The sequence below is a fragment of the Epinephelus fuscoguttatus genome, linkage group LG10, assembly GCF_011397635.1.
Source record: "Epinephelus fuscoguttatus linkage group LG10, E.fuscoguttatus.final_Chr_v1".
In the NCBI taxonomy this organism is placed as follows: domain Eukaryota; kingdom Metazoa; phylum Chordata; class Actinopteri; order Perciformes; family Serranidae; genus Epinephelus; species Epinephelus fuscoguttatus.
Genome location: NC_064761.1, coordinates 18,983,402 through 19,002,167, shown reverse-complemented (window position 1 = coordinate 19,002,167; position 18,766 = coordinate 18,983,402). Strand labels below are relative to the sequence as shown.

General features: G+C 39.3%; 2 protein-coding genes across 3 annotated transcripts in view; one reads left to right on the top strand and one right to left on the bottom strand.

Annotated features, from left to right (window-relative positions):
• Positions 1 to 8,891, top strand: part of LOC125895590 (E3 ubiquitin-protein ligase rnf213-alpha-like) — a 73,671-nt gene extending 64,780 nt beyond the window's left edge. For both annotated transcript variants that reach the window (XM_049587541.1, XM_049587542.1), the window contains exons 55-67: positions 428 to 572; positions 817 to 991; positions 1,502 to 1,590; positions 1,886 to 2,137; positions 3,110 to 3,239; positions 3,417 to 3,494; positions 4,334 to 4,514; positions 4,790 to 4,994; positions 5,370 to 5,447; positions 6,002 to 6,199; positions 6,705 to 6,794; positions 7,027 to 7,205; positions 7,555 to 8,891. In XM_049587541.1, coding sequence (XP_049443498.1) covers positions 428 to 572; positions 817 to 991; positions 1,502 to 1,590; positions 1,886 to 2,137; positions 3,110 to 3,239; positions 3,417 to 3,494; positions 4,334 to 4,514; positions 4,790 to 4,994; positions 5,370 to 5,447; positions 6,002 to 6,199; positions 6,705 to 6,794; positions 7,027 to 7,205; positions 7,555 to 7,711 — 1,957 coding nt within the window. In that variant the 3' untranslated portion in view covers positions 7,712 to 8,891. The remainder of the gene's footprint in view (positions 1 to 427; positions 573 to 816; positions 992 to 1,501; positions 1,591 to 1,885; positions 2,138 to 3,109; positions 3,240 to 3,416; positions 3,495 to 4,333; positions 4,515 to 4,789; positions 4,995 to 5,369; positions 5,448 to 6,001; positions 6,200 to 6,704; positions 6,795 to 7,026; positions 7,206 to 7,554) is intronic.
• A 1,537-nt stretch (positions 8,892 to 10,428) lies between these two features.
• lsm4 (LSM4 homolog, U6 small nuclear RNA and mRNA degradation associated) lies at positions 10,429 to 18,285 on the bottom strand. The gene is made up of 5 exons (XM_049588719.1): positions 18,176 to 18,285; positions 17,578 to 17,619; positions 16,164 to 16,262; positions 15,554 to 15,734; positions 10,429 to 11,362 (listed from the first exon to the last, which is right to left on the bottom strand). The coding sequence occupies exons 1-5, from the start codon at positions 18,176 to 18,178 to the stop codon at positions 11,247 to 11,249; spliced, it is 441 nt and encodes a 146-aa protein (XP_049444676.1). The 5' UTR covers positions 18,179 to 18,285; the 3' UTR covers positions 10,429 to 11,246.
• Positions 18,286 to 18,766: the final 481 nt, after the last annotated feature.

Here is an 18,766-nt window from a genome sequence, read left to right as displayed (position 1 = left end):
TTTAAAAGTATGTTGGGATAGCTGGGATAGGCTCCAGCCCCCCCGCGACCCTCAAGAGGATGAAGCAGTTAGAAGATGAATGAATGAATGAATGAATGAATGAATGAATGATTTCTCCGAATTAAGTGTACTTCCTGTCAAATCTCTTCCTGATATATCTAATATATTGCCAGCTGCCAATATTATTGAGATTGATGGGAAATACTAGGTTTCAAGTTGTTTCAATGTCATGTGATTTCTGGAGACTCAAAAAAATTGGGGGTCCCCGCTCCATCTCTCTTTAGCTAAGGGGTCCTTGGCCTGAAAAATGTTGTAGACCCCTCGTCAAGGTTTTTTTTTTACAATATATACAGCAACAACAACACATCACGGTCTGTCACGGACCCTCACTTTGGATAAGAAAAAACTCCCCAATCTGTTGTTTCAGTGATCGCACAAGGCCTGGCCACATCCTGGGAGACCCTGAGCGGAGAAACAACCCAGACACCAAAAACATGTCTCTGGGTCCGTTCACTCTGGTCAGGCTGGTTACACATTTGGCCATGTTGCTGGGAGCCTCAGAGAAGTCTCAGGTGAGAGGATGAAGAGTTACTCTCAAAATGAGATATCAACTCTATGAAAATGTACATCAGCAGCTGCTGTAGCAGCAGTACACAACAGTAATAGTACTTTCAAAGTAACTCTGGCTAACTTTGCTGGATTGTGTGTAGCTGAGATATAAAGTGCTTCTATCCAAATAATGATCTCTCTGCAAAATAGATAAATGTAACAAATAATTGTGCCTGCTGACTTGTCCCCCACTCTTTGTTTCTTTAGTTCGTTCAGACCATCATCCAGCCACCTGTGGAGGATGTTTGTTTGTTTCTCAGTCAACACATAATAAAGGATCTGGATCAGCTGTCACAGGCACTGGGAGGAGGCGCTGACAACACTGTTACAACTGTCCACTTGGTGATCAAATCCCTGCAAGAGCTAGTGCCGGGCAGTCACTGTAAGACCACCACTAGTTAACACCAAGATCAGTTAGCACACACAGTTGTTAATGTTTCTATCTGTTCCAGTAAGCTCTATAAACTAGACAAAGAGAAGCGACTGGTTACTCTGTATTACAAACATAGATCAAAATCTTGTGTCGGGTGCTCATGGAGAATGGGAAACAACAGGATCGACAGGAAGTGGCTGTTTCCACATTGTGTCTGTCATAAAATAAATCATGGAGCTTATTGCTCCCTCTGTCAGTTTACCATCTGAGATATTCTTGCTTGGTCAGGAATTCCAGGATTTTTGTCTGTCAGTATGTACAGACACACAACCTACACTAATGACTAGAGATTTGAGCTTTGAATTTTCTCAATCTGTAGGATACACTGAAAATGTTACATGTATGAAAGAAGTGTAACCTTTCTGGAAGTTTCTGTTTACTTTTACATATTTTGTAGGAATGGAAAACACAACAGTACATTATGTGTTTATAATATACGCTCTGTTTGACTCTAACCAGCTGGTATTGATCCTCGCCTAACAACCAAAGCATCCAGAAACACCTGGGAGACTACTGTGGCTGCAGATATTATGACGCCTCGGTTGAGGGTAACACCTTTCACCTTAAAGCTTTTTATATTCTTCTTTTCCTCTTATGAAGAATGATAAAGCTTCTATAATATTTGAAAATGTGCATTAACATAGATGTAATGCATGGGTATCTACTTTTATTATGAGCTGTTTTTAGTATGATCTAAATATTATGTCTAATGTGAATGAGCTGCTTCTCTTCATATTCTCACATGTATTACCTGATATTTTCATGGTTTTCTTTTGCACAAGACAAATGTTTCCATTGCTGCAATAAACTCTTCCTCCACTACTGCCAATCTTTTGTGTCTAGGATCTTGATCATCTCCTCCAAGAGGCAAAGGAGAGCATCAGGACGGATTCCCGTGTGTCCTCCAACTTCATCATGCGGACGACCTTCGGCGATGATTGTACCTTCCTGACGTCGCTGCCGCAGGGCTCTCAGGTCCACAGCTCACCGGTGTGGAGCTGCAGGGAGAGGCTCTCATTGCTCAGCCTCACACACACTGTGGAGCAGTATGACCAAAAGGAGGAGCTGCCTCTTCTCTGGAGGTTCCTGCAGAAGGTGAATGTCTGTGCGGAGTAAAGCCTTGTGACTAAATGGCTTTCAATTCACTTCACCATCAAACAGTTTGAACCAGAGCAGGACATCTTTCTTGACCACATGCGAGGTTGTTGTAAAGGAAGAGTCATAATTATTTTGACCTCTTGACCAATGATCTTAAATTAAAATCTAATTAATCTAATTGGTGGATTAATTATCGGGGGGAGCTGTTCCTCAAGCTGGAGGACCTTATCAGATGCTCCGGTGCCATTTTTCTGATGGCAGCAGGGTGACAAGTCTGTGGGAGGGGTATGAGGAGTCCTTAATGATCTTGGAGGCCGTGTTTGTTCAGCATTTTGGGGCGGCTGTGGCTCAGAGGTAGAGCAGGTGGTCCACCAATTGGAAGATCAGTGGTTCGATCCCCTGCTCCTCCAGTCTGCATGTCGAAGTATGCTTGAGCAAGATGCTGAACCCCAAATTGCTCCCGATGATGCTTCCATCGGGGTGTGAGTGTATTAAAAACTGAGTTTTAAAAACTGGTAGCCTCAGCCACCAGTGTATAAATGTGTGTGTGAATGGGTGTATGTGACTTGTAGTATAAGAAGCGCTTTGGGTGGTTGGATGACTACAAAGGTGCTTTACAAATGCAGGTCCATTTACCATTTTGTGTAAATGTCATGGAGAGGAGAGAGAGAGATCCTAACTTTAATTTCCAAAAACAATTTTGAGGCATAATGAACAATACGTTTATATTCATTTTATCATCTATTTAATTAGAATTTGGGAATAAAATATTCTTCATAGTGTCCCAGTAATCTCTAAAAAATAGATTGAAATAAAGTTTCAGTAAAATGAAGACATACTTTTTTTTTATCTTGACAGCTAGTGGATAGCTAACGATGAAATATGATCATTTATCTTAATGACTTTATAAATGCTGCACATGGTTAAGGCTTGATTCTCATCTGTTTGATTTGTGTTACTCTTTTTCAGGAGAGAGAATTTCGGCAGATTAAGCTCCTTCCAGACATCCTAATCCTGCAGAAACGCTTGGTGAGAAAATTCCAGAACGCAACAGACCAGATAGTGGGCTCCATTGGAGAGTTCATCGAGAGGCAGACAGGTACAGCTGTGACATCTCTGAGGAATGACTGGGCCTAAGACTTGTTTGTTATTAAAAGTGTATTGGCTAAAATCTAATGGCCTGACACTTAATTGATGGGGACAGGAAACAAAAAAGATGTCTGACATTTTGCGCACTCAGATTTTTCTTTGTCTCACTTAATTTTTTTTCTTTCAGAAATGAGGGCATGGTATGAGAAACACATCGACGTCTTCCTGAAAACATGGAATCTGCTCAGAGAGTCTGTAACCAGCAGTAAGTAAAGCACCTCCTCCTTTGTTTGAGAACTCCATCTTGTTAAAATTGCCATAAAGATAAAGAAGAGTTTAGTTTAAATGTACCTTCAGTAACTCATTTGTAACCAGAGCAATGCAATTCTGCAATTGTGTCATGTGTCCTGTGAGCACTTGAGCAGTGTTATGTTGTTTGCATTTACACAGTGATCAGAGTACATCTACTGTAGCTCCATTATTTGAGCTCTGATAGTCACTCCTCTCTTAAATTCATCTTGTCAAGTAAACAGAATAGCATTAGATTAGCACTGTCACCTCACAGCAAGAGGGTTCCTGGTTTGAACCCGGGGTGGTGGAGCCCCTCTGTGCGGAGATTGCATGTTCTCCCTGTGTTAGCATGGGTTTACCCCAGGTCCAAAGACATGCAGGTTACATTAATGGTGACTCTAAATTGCCCGTAGGTGTGAATGTGAGTGTGAATGGTTGTCTGTCTCTATGTGTCAGCCCTGTGATAGTCTGGCGACCTGTCCAGGGTGTACCCACCTCTCGTCCAATGTCAGCTATACTACATTTACTACAAACATGGGGGCATTTATTATAATGTTATAGGCTCCAGCCCCCCTGCGACCCCTAACGGGATAAGCAGTTATGGAAAATGAATGAATGAATGAATGTTGTGATTCTGCCCACACACCACAGACTGGATTCAAAGTGGTGTCGTTGGAAAGGGAGTTGGTGGAAATAGTTTCTTTGGTGCAACAGTGATTGTTTGAATGAACAAATTTAATGAAATATCACACTGAATACATACATGCTGTTATGTTGGGAAAAGAAATCATTTCTGTCTTTTTTGCCCTACAGGTGAGCTGAAGATCCCAGATGAATTTTGCAGCAAGGATTTGGACCTGACCAGCGACTTGCAGTACCTCCTGCCCCGGCGTCAGGGTCCAGGCCTGTGTGCCACAGGGCTGGTCAGCTACTTGGTGGCTCTACACAATGAGCTGGTGAACGCTGTGGATAAACACACTGGAGAGGACAGCAGGTACCAATTACACATGGAACTACAAAAAAACAGCTTTTTTTTTGTCCAAGTCCAAAAACTTCCAAAATGCACATGCAGACTTTTCAAACAGCTGCAGTGAACAAGCTAAACATGCAAAAACACAGCACAAAGATAAATATATTTTCTGTATTCCTAAGATCTACAACAACTGTAAAACAAAAAATGTGGAGTAAGGGGCTTGTGGTTTATTAGTTTGGGAAAATAAATGATATTACTGGACTATAAAGTTCATATTTGGATGGTGATGTGCGCAGCAGTTACAGGGTGAGTGTGGCGGAGCTAACGGAGCAGCATGTGATCCGCTATGAGCTGGAGAAGGACCTGCTTCCTCTGGTTTTATCCAACTGCCAGTACAGCTTGGAACGCGGCCACGAGACGATATCACAGTACGACCTGCCCAGGATCCAGCAGCAGATCCTCACCCGCTTCCTGCAGGGAAAACCCCTCATCACCCGCACAGTGAGTCCACACAGCCGGATTTAGTTAAAGCAAATGAGAGGAGCATTTATGGACACACACAAGCTTAACCACTTCCGTACAGTGTAATGTGTACTGCACCACCTTGCTTACCAATACTAGAGCAGCAGTCCCGCCTTTTTGGAAACCAGGAAGTGAGACAGGGGTCCTTGTGGTATAGAGAACTTTTGTCATACATATAAATCCTTTAGAAAAAAGTTTCACCCCAAAAACAGAATTAGTGTGTTGATGAGTTATAATTTCAAGGTTTTTCTTTTTTTTCTGTTTTGTTTGGTAGGACGACAGTTGTCCCAATCCTCAAGAATGGGTGATTGTATTGTTTCCCTGCTTCACTCAGCTCACTATGTTTTATTTTAGGGGATCCCCACGCTGGTCAACACACAAGAAAGAGACTATGAAACCATTTTTAAAGCTGTCAAAGGAAAAGTACCTCAGGTAAATGACTGAATGCTGTACACTGCTTTTGCACAGTTAGCAACATAATTATGATGTTTGACTATATATTAGATTATACAGTTAGCTTTGCCTTAAATGTGTTTTACCTCACACCAACCCAGCCGGAAAGACAAATACGCATTTAAGGTTTGCTTTTACTAGGGCTGCAATTACACATTATCACAATTAATCTACTGGTAATTTTATGTCTATAAAATATCAGAAAACACTGAAATTGTCTTACACAGGTTACCACAGCCGAGGGTTCTTTGCTCATTAATAAATCTTATCTAAAACAGATCATTATTTTCTTTCACAGTGCTGCTCTGTTGTAATTAACAGTGTAAACATCCGCGAGTTTCACTTAAATGCCAAGAACCGCTTTGTTACATTAAGGTCAAGTTGAATGGCAAATGTAGTTCACAGTCGTCACCTTTCACTCTACAATTTGACATTTGTTATGCACATACAGATACAGAGGTCACACATTTACAGGAGATTTCGGCTTCAAGCGTCATACTTTGTTGTTGCTGTTGTTGTTGTTGTCCCCGTAGGCTGCTCTGTCCTCTCTGACCCGGAACGCCCTGTCCAGAGAGCTGCACTCCTACAGCGAGGTGTGTGAGGCACTCAAGATCGCAGAGCTGATCCTGGGTTTCATCTCGATGACTGGTGGTGATCCCACAATGCCGCTGGTCACTTACCTCCACGACACTCTGAAGATGGCCGACCACATAGATGGCCAAGTATTGCAGGTCGGTGCATATGCAGCCTCTGTCTGCAATCATTTCTAAGGTTTCCTAAAACTCAAGCATAGGTGGAAAATGAGATAACGGCACCTGGGCACAGTTATGCAAAAGGTCAGCACCTCTTCTACAAAGGAGCAAGACACACAGACTTTATTGCTGTTTAGCCTCTGTGGTTTAGTGTCTCTATGTGGACATTTTGTGTCCTTGGTTTTGTCTTTTTCTGTAGTTGTTGTGAGTCTCTTTGTGTCTCTGTGCAGCTGTTTAGCACCTGTCAGTCATTTTATGTCCCTTTATGTCACTTCATGTTTCTTTGTGGTCATGTGTCTCTTCATAGTCTTCTATGTCTTTTCAAGTGGCATTTTCCAGGTAAAGGCCAAGTCCCAAAAATCTTAATTATACCCTCAAAACCCCATAAACTAAAGAAAATAAACTGTAGCTGTAAGTTAATATCTTTTTTTAATTCCCCGCTGTGTGCTGTCAGGCTCTTAACTCTGCTGTGTTGTCTCTTCAGGCTCTGGGCAGATGTCACCTCAGACACTGTGTTTCTCTGTGGCAACTCCTCTCCTCCCTCAAATCTGAACACATGCTGCCTCTCAGGAGGGTAAGTTTTCCTTATGCAGGATTTTGGGGGACTGGTTAAATGTAGGTGGCACAGTGGTGCAGTGGTTAGCATCGTTGCCTCACAGCTGGTTTGAACCTGGGATGGGGGGGCCCCAGAAAATCACTTAGACAAAACAAACAAACAAAAAACAAAAAACACAGGCATTAGCATCACAGCTTACACTACTCTTAATTCAGTCATTTCAAATAATTTGACTTGTTTCTATAAAAAGGAGCCCTTTTCGGGATATCCAGCTGAGTACCTGATGCCGCTGACGGAGGAAAACAAGATTGATCTGAGAGGCTTCGTGGTCAGGGGAAACGTGGACCAATGGCTGCTTGAGATGCACGAGTTCCTCCTGTTGAGTCTGGGCCGCCTGCGGGCCACCGACAACTTCAAACCATCCTGGAGGTAAACATCTTAAACAAAATCGTTTCTTATTAATGCAGTTATTCCCACCAGTCGCCCTGGAAAGAGATGTGTATTAACTCCCTAAACCTGACTGACTCCACCCAAATCCACAACAGAAATTAAACCTAGAATTTTCTCAGCTGCAGTTTTGAGTCGCTGCTCTCTTCTATGTGTTTAAATTCCTTGTATTGTAAGTACCAGTTGGTTGAAAAACAACTTTTAAAGATAAAGGATCAATAACAAGAATCTCCTATCATGGTAAAAGCCAGAAAACAGTATATGTGCAGTATATACTGTATTGCATGTATGCAAACATGGCCCTTACTGAAAAACTATTCCTTCTTGTCAGTGTGAAAGAGACAGTGGGTGCCTACATGGACCGGAAAGAAGTTGAGGTGCCTCGTTACGTGGAGGAGACATTTCCTGAAAATCTGCTGCTGTCCCAGATTGTGGAGACCTGGAAATACACAGTCTCAGTCAGACACAACTGGATGAGGGAGGGGTGAACTGGAGGAGTTTGGAGATTTGAGATGAGATTTGAGTTTTTCAGTTTAATTTTTGAACAACCAAAGAAGTTACATTTTATTTTGTCCTTTACATGTTTATATTTTTATTTTTTTTCTGTGATAATTACGTATGAAAGACTAAAAATGTCTTAGAAGGAATGAAGCAACCAGCTATATTATAAATCAGTTTAAGAATTACTGTGTGAGCCTCAACACAACAATGCATTCAGGAAATGTGTGACTTTGATTAGTATATAATGTGTAACTGTTTTATATTACCTGTTTCAGGATTACATTTTTGTGCTAAAATATATTTTACTATTGACCACCACAATCTGATAATGAGGGTAATGAATCTGCACGGTGGCACTATAAGCAAGCGCAGAAAAAATGTGATACTAATGTGATACACATTTTTGCATTTTATTTTTATCTTTTTTTTTAATCTCTTTTATCTTTATCTCTTATAGGTTTAAGTAAAAATAGCTTACTGATTGTTTTGATTTGAGAGAATTTAATTGATGTTTTTGATTTATCTGATTTATTTTTGCTCCGTCTGGTCATGTTAAAGGGTGACAGGCTCTGGAAAATGGTCACAGGGTTTGACGTCACCCATGAGTGACACCAGGGATGTTTGAAAACCTGGATATGGGCGTCTTTCCTAGTTTTAGAAAATCTAAATAAGGAAATCGGGAGCAAAATGTCTCCAAACTTTTTAAGACAATTTTTAAAATGTCAAATAATAAATAATGTGTGTCATGAGATTCCAGTCAGTTTCACAATTGTACATTTGTGAGCTGGAGTTCATATTTCTATTTTCTAAATGAATGATTACTAAGTTTGGAAATTATTAAATTTGTGTAAGTGATCAATGAATCATTTTATACATATGTATGTGCAGCCTGAGACATTAACAGCCGTACTGTTTCGAGTGTAAACAGATTTTCACTCAGAAAGGAAAAAGAACAGTCGGGTGCTGTTATATGAAATTCTTTTAGCATATTTTATATTTTATATTTTTTATCTTATATTATTGTTGGGTATTTTTATTCTGTTTTATTTTCATCATCTGACTTTATCTGCCTGATTGTCCTTAAAATATTTTATACTTTATTCAACCCTGTTTTGACTTTGTCTTAAAAAATGCTGAATAAATAAAGTTTATGATTATTATATGAAATCCTTTATGTGATTATTGAACTGGTGAGACTGAATCTTTGCTGAAAACTGTGACATTGTCTTTGAATTAACTTTTATTCTCATTATACAGCATATGGTCCACATGCACCTTCTCACTCATTCCAGTTCTACTTTTCTTTTTTTCTAAGTATTTAAAATAATTTCTGTAGCTAATTCTGGATACAAATCAAGAATATTATATCTATATAAAATGTAAAGGACACACCTAATTAAAGGAAGTGAATGAGTGTAGCTGCAAAAATATTGCAATTTGATTCCAGGCTGTTAAAAGGAATACTTCACCCACAAAATGACCATTTATAGATTAGTTACACAAGCCCTGTTACCTTGAATTTTGGGAAGAAAACTATGTCGATTAATTGGTCTTTTGCTAAGCCCCGCTCCTTTGTGATGGTCCAACAAGCTGTCAGAGTAAGCATGGAGCCCACTCTGTCACAAACTGCACTCCCTGAAGAAATATTATCATATTTTTGGAACAATGAAACAGTGATTCCAGAGAGAAGCAGACAGAGGGGTCTACAGTCTGTGTTTGAAGGATATATCCAGGATGTCAAACTGACTCAGCAGCAACAACAGGTTAAAAAGACAAAGATAGTTAGAAGCTAAAGCCGAACTATAGGCTACAGATCACAGTGTAAAAGTGAACCACCACATCACTGCTGATCGCCACACAAGACAATGAATATAAAGGGAAACTCTGCTGATATTGAACCAGCTGTGTGGCGTCGCAGTGTGTGCAGATGACCAGTGTTTCAGAATGTGATGACACACAGCTGGTTGAATATTAGCAAAGTTTCCCTGCTTCCCGTCACTGGTTCCTGTACAGCAGGGTCGGCCTTTTTTTCACTGTTATAATCATTAAAAAGCAAAAGCAGCATGTGTATACATTCAGTAGGCTATATCTTCAGTAGCTAGCTAGCTAACCCTACACTTTTCAGGGTCTGATTTTGGTTTTGGAACAGGGAAGAAACGTATATCTTTTTCCAACCTCTCCAGGTAACGAGTATCATTAATACACGACGTGCCCCAGGCACAACATTTAGCTCCAAATCCACAAAACCAGCCTGAAAATGAAGGAACTCTGAAAGGACTGCATTAGAGTCAATGGAGCACAGCTGTGTTGTTGTCAGACCTTGGTCTGAGCCAGCACGATGCTACGCTATGATTGGTCAGTCTGTGTCCGGGGGCGGGACTTAGCGAAGGTCAACTGAAGTAATTGGGGACCATGTTTAACAACAGCAAAACTACCTCAGATCATTTGTTTACAAACTCTCACACAACTCATACAGTATAATCCAAGTCTCTTGTATCCAGTCGTGTTGTCAGTACCTCCTTAACCCATGCGTTGCCTTCAGCCCTCTCTGAAAGGGACTAAAAGTTTAAGCATAGACATGTTTCATTTTTAGTCTCGATGATCAATGAATGATCATTTAGTGGGTGAAGTATTTCGTTAGCAGAACAAATAGCTACCAACTAAATCATAACACAAATGATCTGTTTTAAGTAAATACGACTGCTTTAACAAAAGTCTTTTTATTCTCATGTTCTCGTGTAAATAAATTACAACATCGTCTTTTGTTACAAAAATAAAATGAAAACCAACCATGATGACACATATTGGACTTATCCATTTCAGACTTAAGAATATGAGAATCTTTTTTTTTTAATCTGGAAATCTCACTGATCATGATGTGTCATCATATAAATGCTTCAACATAAGGGATTATTTTCGGGGACTGAACTTTGGCCCACCCAACTGCCAGGTCTACTGTTTCACCTGCCGTCATCTGACCACATGGCGGTGCAGCAGACAGACCACAAAACGTCATAAACAAGACAAAGATAAAGAGCATTATAAAAATGTTCATGCAACAGAAGTTGGGGCTGAGGAGGTTTTTCACCATGAAAACTACACCTGAAGAGACCAAAAAAAAAATGAAAATAAAAACCACAATCCAGTGTACCAACTGATGTAAAACAGTTTGGGCTAATATAATGTAGTTTATGATGCATCATGTTATTGCAGAGTTGTAATGATAAATATTATTAATCTAGAAAAGGAGTCTGTCAGAAGTGACTGATACTCTGGTAAATGGTCATACTAAAAAATGTTAATACCAACTTACAGATGCTAAAAAAAAACAACAACAAAAAAACAAAATTCAGTGCAAAAGCACAGCTTCTCCTAAAGTCTCCCAGTGTGATTTCTGCAATGGTCAGTTCAGACGAACATCACAGCAAAGGGAAACACCAGAGAGTTCATTTTATCTTCGTGTACTGAAGGAGAAATCACTCTGAATAACAGGATGTGTTGTTGAAGGTGTGATGTTGTCCGTCAGTGCTGGTTCTTCATTCCCTGTGGTTTGCCTGGTTTCTTGTCCTGCTGCTGCATCTGCTGCTGCTGACCGCGACCGGGACCTGACATTCCTCTGCCACGACCGCCAAACAGACCTACAGAGAGACATAGGAGAGAGCGAGAAAGACATGAGAAATATATATTTTTTTTTTTAAACTTTTTATTTTGCTTTTTTCAAGTGACACGGGAAGGAAAGAGAAAAAATGAAATGGAAAATAAAAAATAAAAATAAAGAATGATAATAACAATAATAACATAACAACCTGGGGGAGACGTTGTATATTGTCATTCTTTTCTTTTTTTCCCTTTCTTCTTCTTCTTTAAGGGCGTGGCTGGGATTTGACCTTAAATGTAGTCCATTTTTGCCACTTTTGATTAAAATCCCTTCCTTTAATTCTCAGACAAAAAGTCAATTTTTCCATGGCATATATTTCTTCAACAATGTCCAGCCATTGTCTCGGCCCTGGGGGATCGCTTCTCATCCAGTTTCTTGTCAGGGCCTTTTTAGCAGCAATAGTCAATATTTTAAAGAGGTAAATGTCTCTCTTTTCAATTACTTCAACAGGGATAAGTCCCAGATATACAGTCCGTGGGTCTTTGGGCACTCTTAGATTTAAAATTTCCTCCATTGTTTGGATAACATTATTCCAGAATAATTGTATTTTTGCACATGTCCAGAAGATATGAGAATGATTGGCTACTACATGATCACACCCTCTCCAACATTTCTGTTGTTGTTGTATTTGTTTAGTCTTAATGTGTGGAGTGATAAAAAAGCTTTTTCCAGCCGAATTCTTGCCATCTTCTCGAACTAGTTGAAGATTGTTGTGTGTTGCACATGGAAAACCAATCATTCTCTGACAATATGACATTGAATTCTTGTTCCCATTTTGATTTGATATATAATGAGTTTCTTCCATTACATTTTTGGAGGCTGCTATACAGTTTTGATACAATCTTTGAGGGGGTTCTTTTATATGCGCCCATCAAAAATACAATCATCTCATTAGTCTCCGCTGATAAGTGCCTATTCACTTCCTTGTCATAAAAGTTACGTAGCTGTAAATAACGGTACAGGTCTCCGTTTACAAGATTAAACTCCCGTTTGAGTTTATCAAAGTTCTTAAAAGTTTTCCCTTCAACAAGTGTACATATTGCTGTTATGCCCCTCTCCGTCCACCTAATAAACGTGTCATCTAATACCCTGGGGCCAAAGTCAGGTGAATGAGAGGGCCACATCAACAACCTACTGTCACCTTCCATTTTGTTTTTCTTAACAATCTCAAACCATGTTTTCAAAGTGTTTCTCAAAATCGTGTTATCTTCCTTATGATCTATACATTTTTTCCCCCCTAATCTAGCAGGGGGTGGCACTTTATCTAAATTGAGTTCAATATTTTTCCACTTGGCTTGATATTCTGGGGAACACCAGTAGACAATGTATCGCAGTTGAGCCGCATAATAATACTGTCTAAAGTCAGGCAGGGCAAGACCTCCTCGCGCTTTATCTAGCTGGAGCGTTGTGAGTTTTACCCTTGGTTTTGCGCCTGCCCAAATAAATCTAGATATTAATTTGTTCCACACAGAGAACTGGAATTCTGGGATCCTAATGGGGAGTGAGAGGAAGACATATAATAGCCTAGGCAGTACATTCATTTTTATCACCTCTATCCTCGAACTGAAATCTAAAATTAATGTTGACCAACGTGTTATATCTTTCTGAATTTTGTTGGTCAAAGTACGGTAATTAAATTCAAACAGGTCATTTAAATTCTGTGTAATTATTACACCGAGATACTTAATCCATTTTGTGTCCCACTTTAGTTTATATTTACTCCTAATTTTACTGTTCGGTAGGTAATTTAAGCAAAGTACCTGTGTTTTTTTGATGTTCAGTTTGTATCCTGACATCTTGCCATAATTTTGATATGTGGTTAGAAGTCTGGGGATTGTTACGTTTGGATTCCTTAGATAGGTGATAATGTCGTCAGCAAACAGGCCTATTTTATGCTCCTCTGTTGCTATGTTAATCCCTTCCAGTTCATCATTTTGTCTGATGTTCTGAGCAAGCGGCTCTATAAATAACGCAAAGAGGGAGGGGCTGAGGCAGCATCCCTGCCTTGTACCTCTGTTAAGATTAAAATTGTCTGTCAGAGAGCCATTGATCCTCAGCCTGGCAATAGGGCTACTGTAGAGAGCTTTTATACAACTAATAAATTGGTCATTAAAGCCAAATCTCTCCAGAACTTTATAAAGAAAAGGCCAACTAACTCTATCAAATGCCTTCTCGGCATCGAGGCTAATCAAGGCTGTACTGAGTTGTCTATTATTAATATGTTCTATAATATGTAGTGTGCGTCTGATATTATCCTGCGTTTGTCTGCCCTTTATAAATCCAGTTTGGTCTTCATCTATTAAGTAAGGAAGAAGATGTTCCAGCCTTCTAGAAATGATGGATGTGAATATTTTATAATCTACGTTTAATATGGAAATCGGTCGGTAAGATTCACACAACTCTTTGTCTTTGCCTTCCTTTAGTATCACTGAAATCACCGCTTCCTTCCATGATGGGGTATTTTACCATATTTAAGAGTCCAATTCAAAGATTTAAGTAATGTGGGTGCAAGGTCCTCCCCAAAGATCTTGTAACTGCTTAAAGTTTCATCACTCCTGGGCATTTATTATTTTCAAATTGCTGATAGCTCTGTCTAGTTCTTTCTTTGTAATTGGAGCGGATAAAGATTCATTTTGTACCTTACCTATGGAGGGAGATCCAGTGATAGTAAGTATTTTTAATCATCTCATCATCCAGTGGATCTGGTTCTGAGTATAGTGACATGTAATATTTTTGAAGCAATTTTCAATTTCCAGAGGTTTAGAAGTTATGACGTTATTCAATGGGTCTCTAATCTTAGATATGCAGCTTTTAATTTGTTGTTTTCTAAGGCGTCGTGCCAGGATCTTTGTTGCTTTAGGGCCAGATTCGTAAAAGGTTTGTTTTGTGAATCTAATTTTCTTTTCAAGTTCATCAGTCAGGATTGCATCTATTTGTTTCCTGATTTCTTTTAACTGGTTCGTCAGTGTTACATCTATATTCGTTTGTTTTTGTTTCTCTAATTTTTTCAATTCTTCCTGTAATTTTTCATATCTTAGCCTCTTCACTTTATTCATGTAAGCTGTCCGTGATATCAAATTCCCTCTCATAATTGCTTTAATCGTATCCCATACCATCGTTGGTTCCACTTCACTATTAGTGTTCGACATGAGAAATATTTTAATGTTTGTTAGCTGTGATAATTGCTGTTCAGAGAGATTTCTATTTGCAATGTGTTCTCACTTACAGCTTTCCGGATTTGTTATATTTGGTACATTGGTGATTTGGTACACCATAATCTGCATCTGTTTAACACTATGGGCCTGAACGATGCATAATGCGTCCAAATTCACACCTGTTCTTCTCTGTGGATTTTCTCCGTGACCGTGCGTCATAGCGAGAAGCCACACATATCACATGAAACAGCGGTAGTCCAATGTTTTCACAGCAAAAAAAAAAAAAAAAAATGATAAAGTTACACTAAAATTATGTATTACAGAGCTTTCATACAGCTCTGCACACACATTACTCTTGGATGGATTACTCGCGAATGCAGCATTGCACAGAAATGCCACTCATATCACATGAAAGCACAGGAGCAGAGCTTTCCAGTGATACCACACACATCATTGTGCTGTCATCCCATCATGCTTTAAATCCAGATTAATTGTCTACAAAATAAAAACCTGACGAATTTCTTTACAATCCATTATACAGATCTTGTTATCAGTCACTTCATATAGTGAGGAATATCGTATCTTACCACGTCTTAGGCTTGCGTGTGTTTCTCCCTGTCTATCCACATTTGTAGTCCGGCTTTCAAGATGCAAATATCTCCATATTGTCCAGTTGACACTCCATCAAACTTTGTATGACAAGACCAGCCACTTCACCTTTGCGCACTCAGACAACTGTAGCCTAATTATACATGCATGACAGGGCCGTAGTCACCATATACACTGAGGAGGACATGCCCCCCCAATGCCCAAAATACCCCCCCAATATATAACTGAAACTGAAAAACAACAACAAACTTTGTTTACTGCAAACAAAGTGGCAAATATTATCTTGGAGGAAATCACTGCACTGGGTTGACTATTTTTCTATGATCTTAGATGTAAATATTGACAGCAGGCACAAAGGCACGCCCCTGCAGTAGTCTGTCTGATCAGCAGAGAGCGTTTCCACTCACCCCTGCCGGCTCCTCCTCTTCCTTTGCCCTGCTGTTTGTTCTGCTGGGCACCTCCACGTCCGCGGCCCTTCGACACGACCTCCTCCTTCACCATGTCGATGATCTCGTCGGGGATTCGCAGATACTTGATGGTGCTTCCTCTGATGTAGCACTCAGGCATCCTCCAGAACTTATCTCCATCCTGTTAGAGTGGAGTGGAGGTGTCATTACATCCTAGTCACGTTTTAACGACAAATTTGTTTTGCAAAAAGGGTGGCCATGACGAGCTTCATTCTACACCTTTTAGGTCTGTAGATCAAGATTATAATGCCAGGTTGTACTGTACATTTGTACATTTCTATTGTCTGTTTTTCTTTCTTAGGTCCCAAGTTGTTTGTGTAATTATTTACAGGACAAAAAAAGAGAAACAAACCTTAAAAATGTGTACTTTAGAATGCTTGTATGCTTTTAAGTGCTTGTAAACACTCACTTTCTTTGCTGTTACATTTTCAGAAAGATGCACCTACATATCTACAGCGGACTCTGCAGACACTGACACCTACAGCTAAAGCTACATGTAAACACTGGACACACAGATGTATAATTGTATAAAACCCAAGCTCAGCTTTACCCTCGAGGTGCAGATGACTTCTCTAAGGTTGATGTTCATCCAGTTGTCACAGCTGACCAGGTGACCATTGTATGTCTCCCCATTCTTCAGCTCCACCAGCTGGGGAGACAAGGGCACAAAGAAACAGCCAGCTGCTTTAGAGTCTTGACAACACAGTGCAGGGTGTACAACAGAAGCTAGGGCACAAGTTTTCTTGTGGTATAACCCCAAAAAACTACACACAGGGATTATAGGCTGTTTCCTAATAACAGCAAAAACAACCAAACTGAACTTCAGCCAATTAAATTTTGAAGGTGAGAGGGCAGCCTAGATTGGAGGTAATTTATCGAGTCATGTTACACAAATTTCACCAGAAAACTGACCCAGTCAAAGCTGAAGTAGTAACAGAGGCACACAGACGCAGTACATACATAGTAAGACATTAGACCGTAAAGATCACGCCTTTGCGGTAGCTGCTCCAACACTTTGGAATAGCCTTCTACTCTCGATCAAATGCTCCCCTCCATTAACACTTTTAAGACAAATCTTAAGATGCACATGTTTTCAATGGCATTTGGTTGCTCGTAGTAGTTTTAATATTTCAGTATTTTTATTATCTCGGTCTTACTCGGTTTTGTATTTGTGTATAAGGCTGCAACTAATAATTATTTTCATTGTTGACTAATCATTTTATTGAAAAATGTGTTAAAATGTTGAAAAATGTCAGTCTGTCTCTCCCAAACCCCAAAATTATTTCATCTAATGTTTTGTTTCGTACTCATGCCAAAGGGTTTTACTTCACCATCATGGGAGGGTGTGTAAAGTTGCCAATATTTGAATGGAAGAAGCTGCAATAAGAGTATTTTGGGGTATTTTTATAGTACTTTTCTATGAAAAATGACTCAAATAATTAGTCAAGTACTAAAATAGTCACCGATTATTTTAATAGTCGATTAGTCATCGATAAGTCGACTAATTGTTGCAGCCCTATTTGTACATGTTATAGTACTATGTGATTTAAATGTGCTATATAGATAGATTTGATTTGATATTAAAAATGTAAGCAAAGTCAAAGGGAAGCAGACAGCCAAACCCATGTAACTGCCTACAAGTTGTTCTAAAAAATAAACTGATTGGATGACAGACTAAAACAATATTACCTTCTGTTTACAGACCTACATTCAGTGAAAGATTACTTGCTTTACATAGTTTTACATACAGTAAGACACTTACTGTATTTCTCAACTGCTTTCAGTCTGTATGGATTTTTTCACTGATCACTTTCTAATCTGATACACTGACATACACCTTACTCATAATGATTGACAGGGTATTTAATCAAATGATGTATAGATAATTGGCATTAAAATATATGCAATTGCCACAGTGATATCACAAGTTACTTGACAGCAGAAAGAGTTCAGTGTCTCCTCACCATAGGATGGTTCTGGGCAGTCTTCAGCAGAGATAGTGGAAGCTGTTAAATGACAGAAAAAACACAGGTCACATGTAGGAAACCACCTGTCATCAACATTATCTAGTTACCTGAGTAAGCTTGACTCCCAGGACTACAACTTTCATCTTCATACATACACAGCTAACGTTACTAGAAGTTGTCTGATACATTGATTGACCCAGCAGTGTGTCTGACAAAGGGTGACGGGGGCAGTTGTTATTTGCAGCTTCTCATAGCATGCATTTCTATGTGAATCCTGTGTTCATAGCGTCACGCTCACTATACAAACTTGCCGCTTTGACAGAATTTAACGTTTAGTAAGCTCATATAATCACTTCAGCATGATATGGAGGTTTCCTGTCGCTGCTTGTAAAGTCGCCACACATTTTAAAACAGCCGCTTTGTGCCAATTATGTTCAGTTTAGCTACAGTAGCTATTAGCTTAACTTGGCTAGCATAACGAGCATCATTGTGACCCGGCGCTACAGTGCTGCCAACACAGTTAGCGTTAGCTTAGAAGCAGGGGTACTACTTAAAAATAAAACACTTAATCTGAACACCACAGTAAAATACTTACCATTGTGATAGTATATTTTAAGGTTTAAGTTTCAAGTTGCTGTTTTGGACCTTCAGTAACACGATTTTGCAACCTACTCTTCTTCTTCTGATAATGCGTTTCCGGTGCTGTGGTGCGTAATAATGGCTGTGTGAGATGCTGCCCTCTGCAGTCAAGAAGAGGTACTGCCAGACATTTCTACATCATATTTAGGTCGAGTGGAGCCAAATAGATGTGTGAGAGTGAAGCGCTAAAAGGCTGGTGATATTTTCCACCAGAAGTATTTTATGGAAATATTTTATGGTTATTACTATAATGATGTCAAAGCTTAAGTTATTAAATTGTCATTTAGTATTTTGGAGGACGAGTGATCCAGGGAGGGATAGGCCCTAGTGATAACAAAAAGCTGTTCAACTTTTCTAACAAATGAAGTAAAAAGAAAATTTAAAAAACATGAAATGTTTGTACATGAAATAAATAAATGAAAAATTTTAAAACTTTTTTTTTTTTTTCAAAAAATGAAAAACGTTGGGACTACTAAAAGTATGTTTTTAATTTTTTGCCACTTATTTATTTTGTGTAAGGAGTTCCACATATTTTTTATTTTATTTT

Bases quoted from the DNA above. Each gene is read 5' to 3' on its own strand.
- lsm4 (XM_049588719.1), bottom strand. The intron at 16,263-17,577 runs GTGAGGAGACAC...TTGTCTCCCCAG, and splicing joins CTGCCCAGAACCATCCTATG to CTGGTGGAGCTGAAGAATGG. The intron at 11,363-15,553 runs GTGAGTGGAAAC...GTCTCTCTGTAG, and splicing joins AAGAGGAGGAGCCGGCAGGG to GTCTGTTTGGCGGTCGTGGC.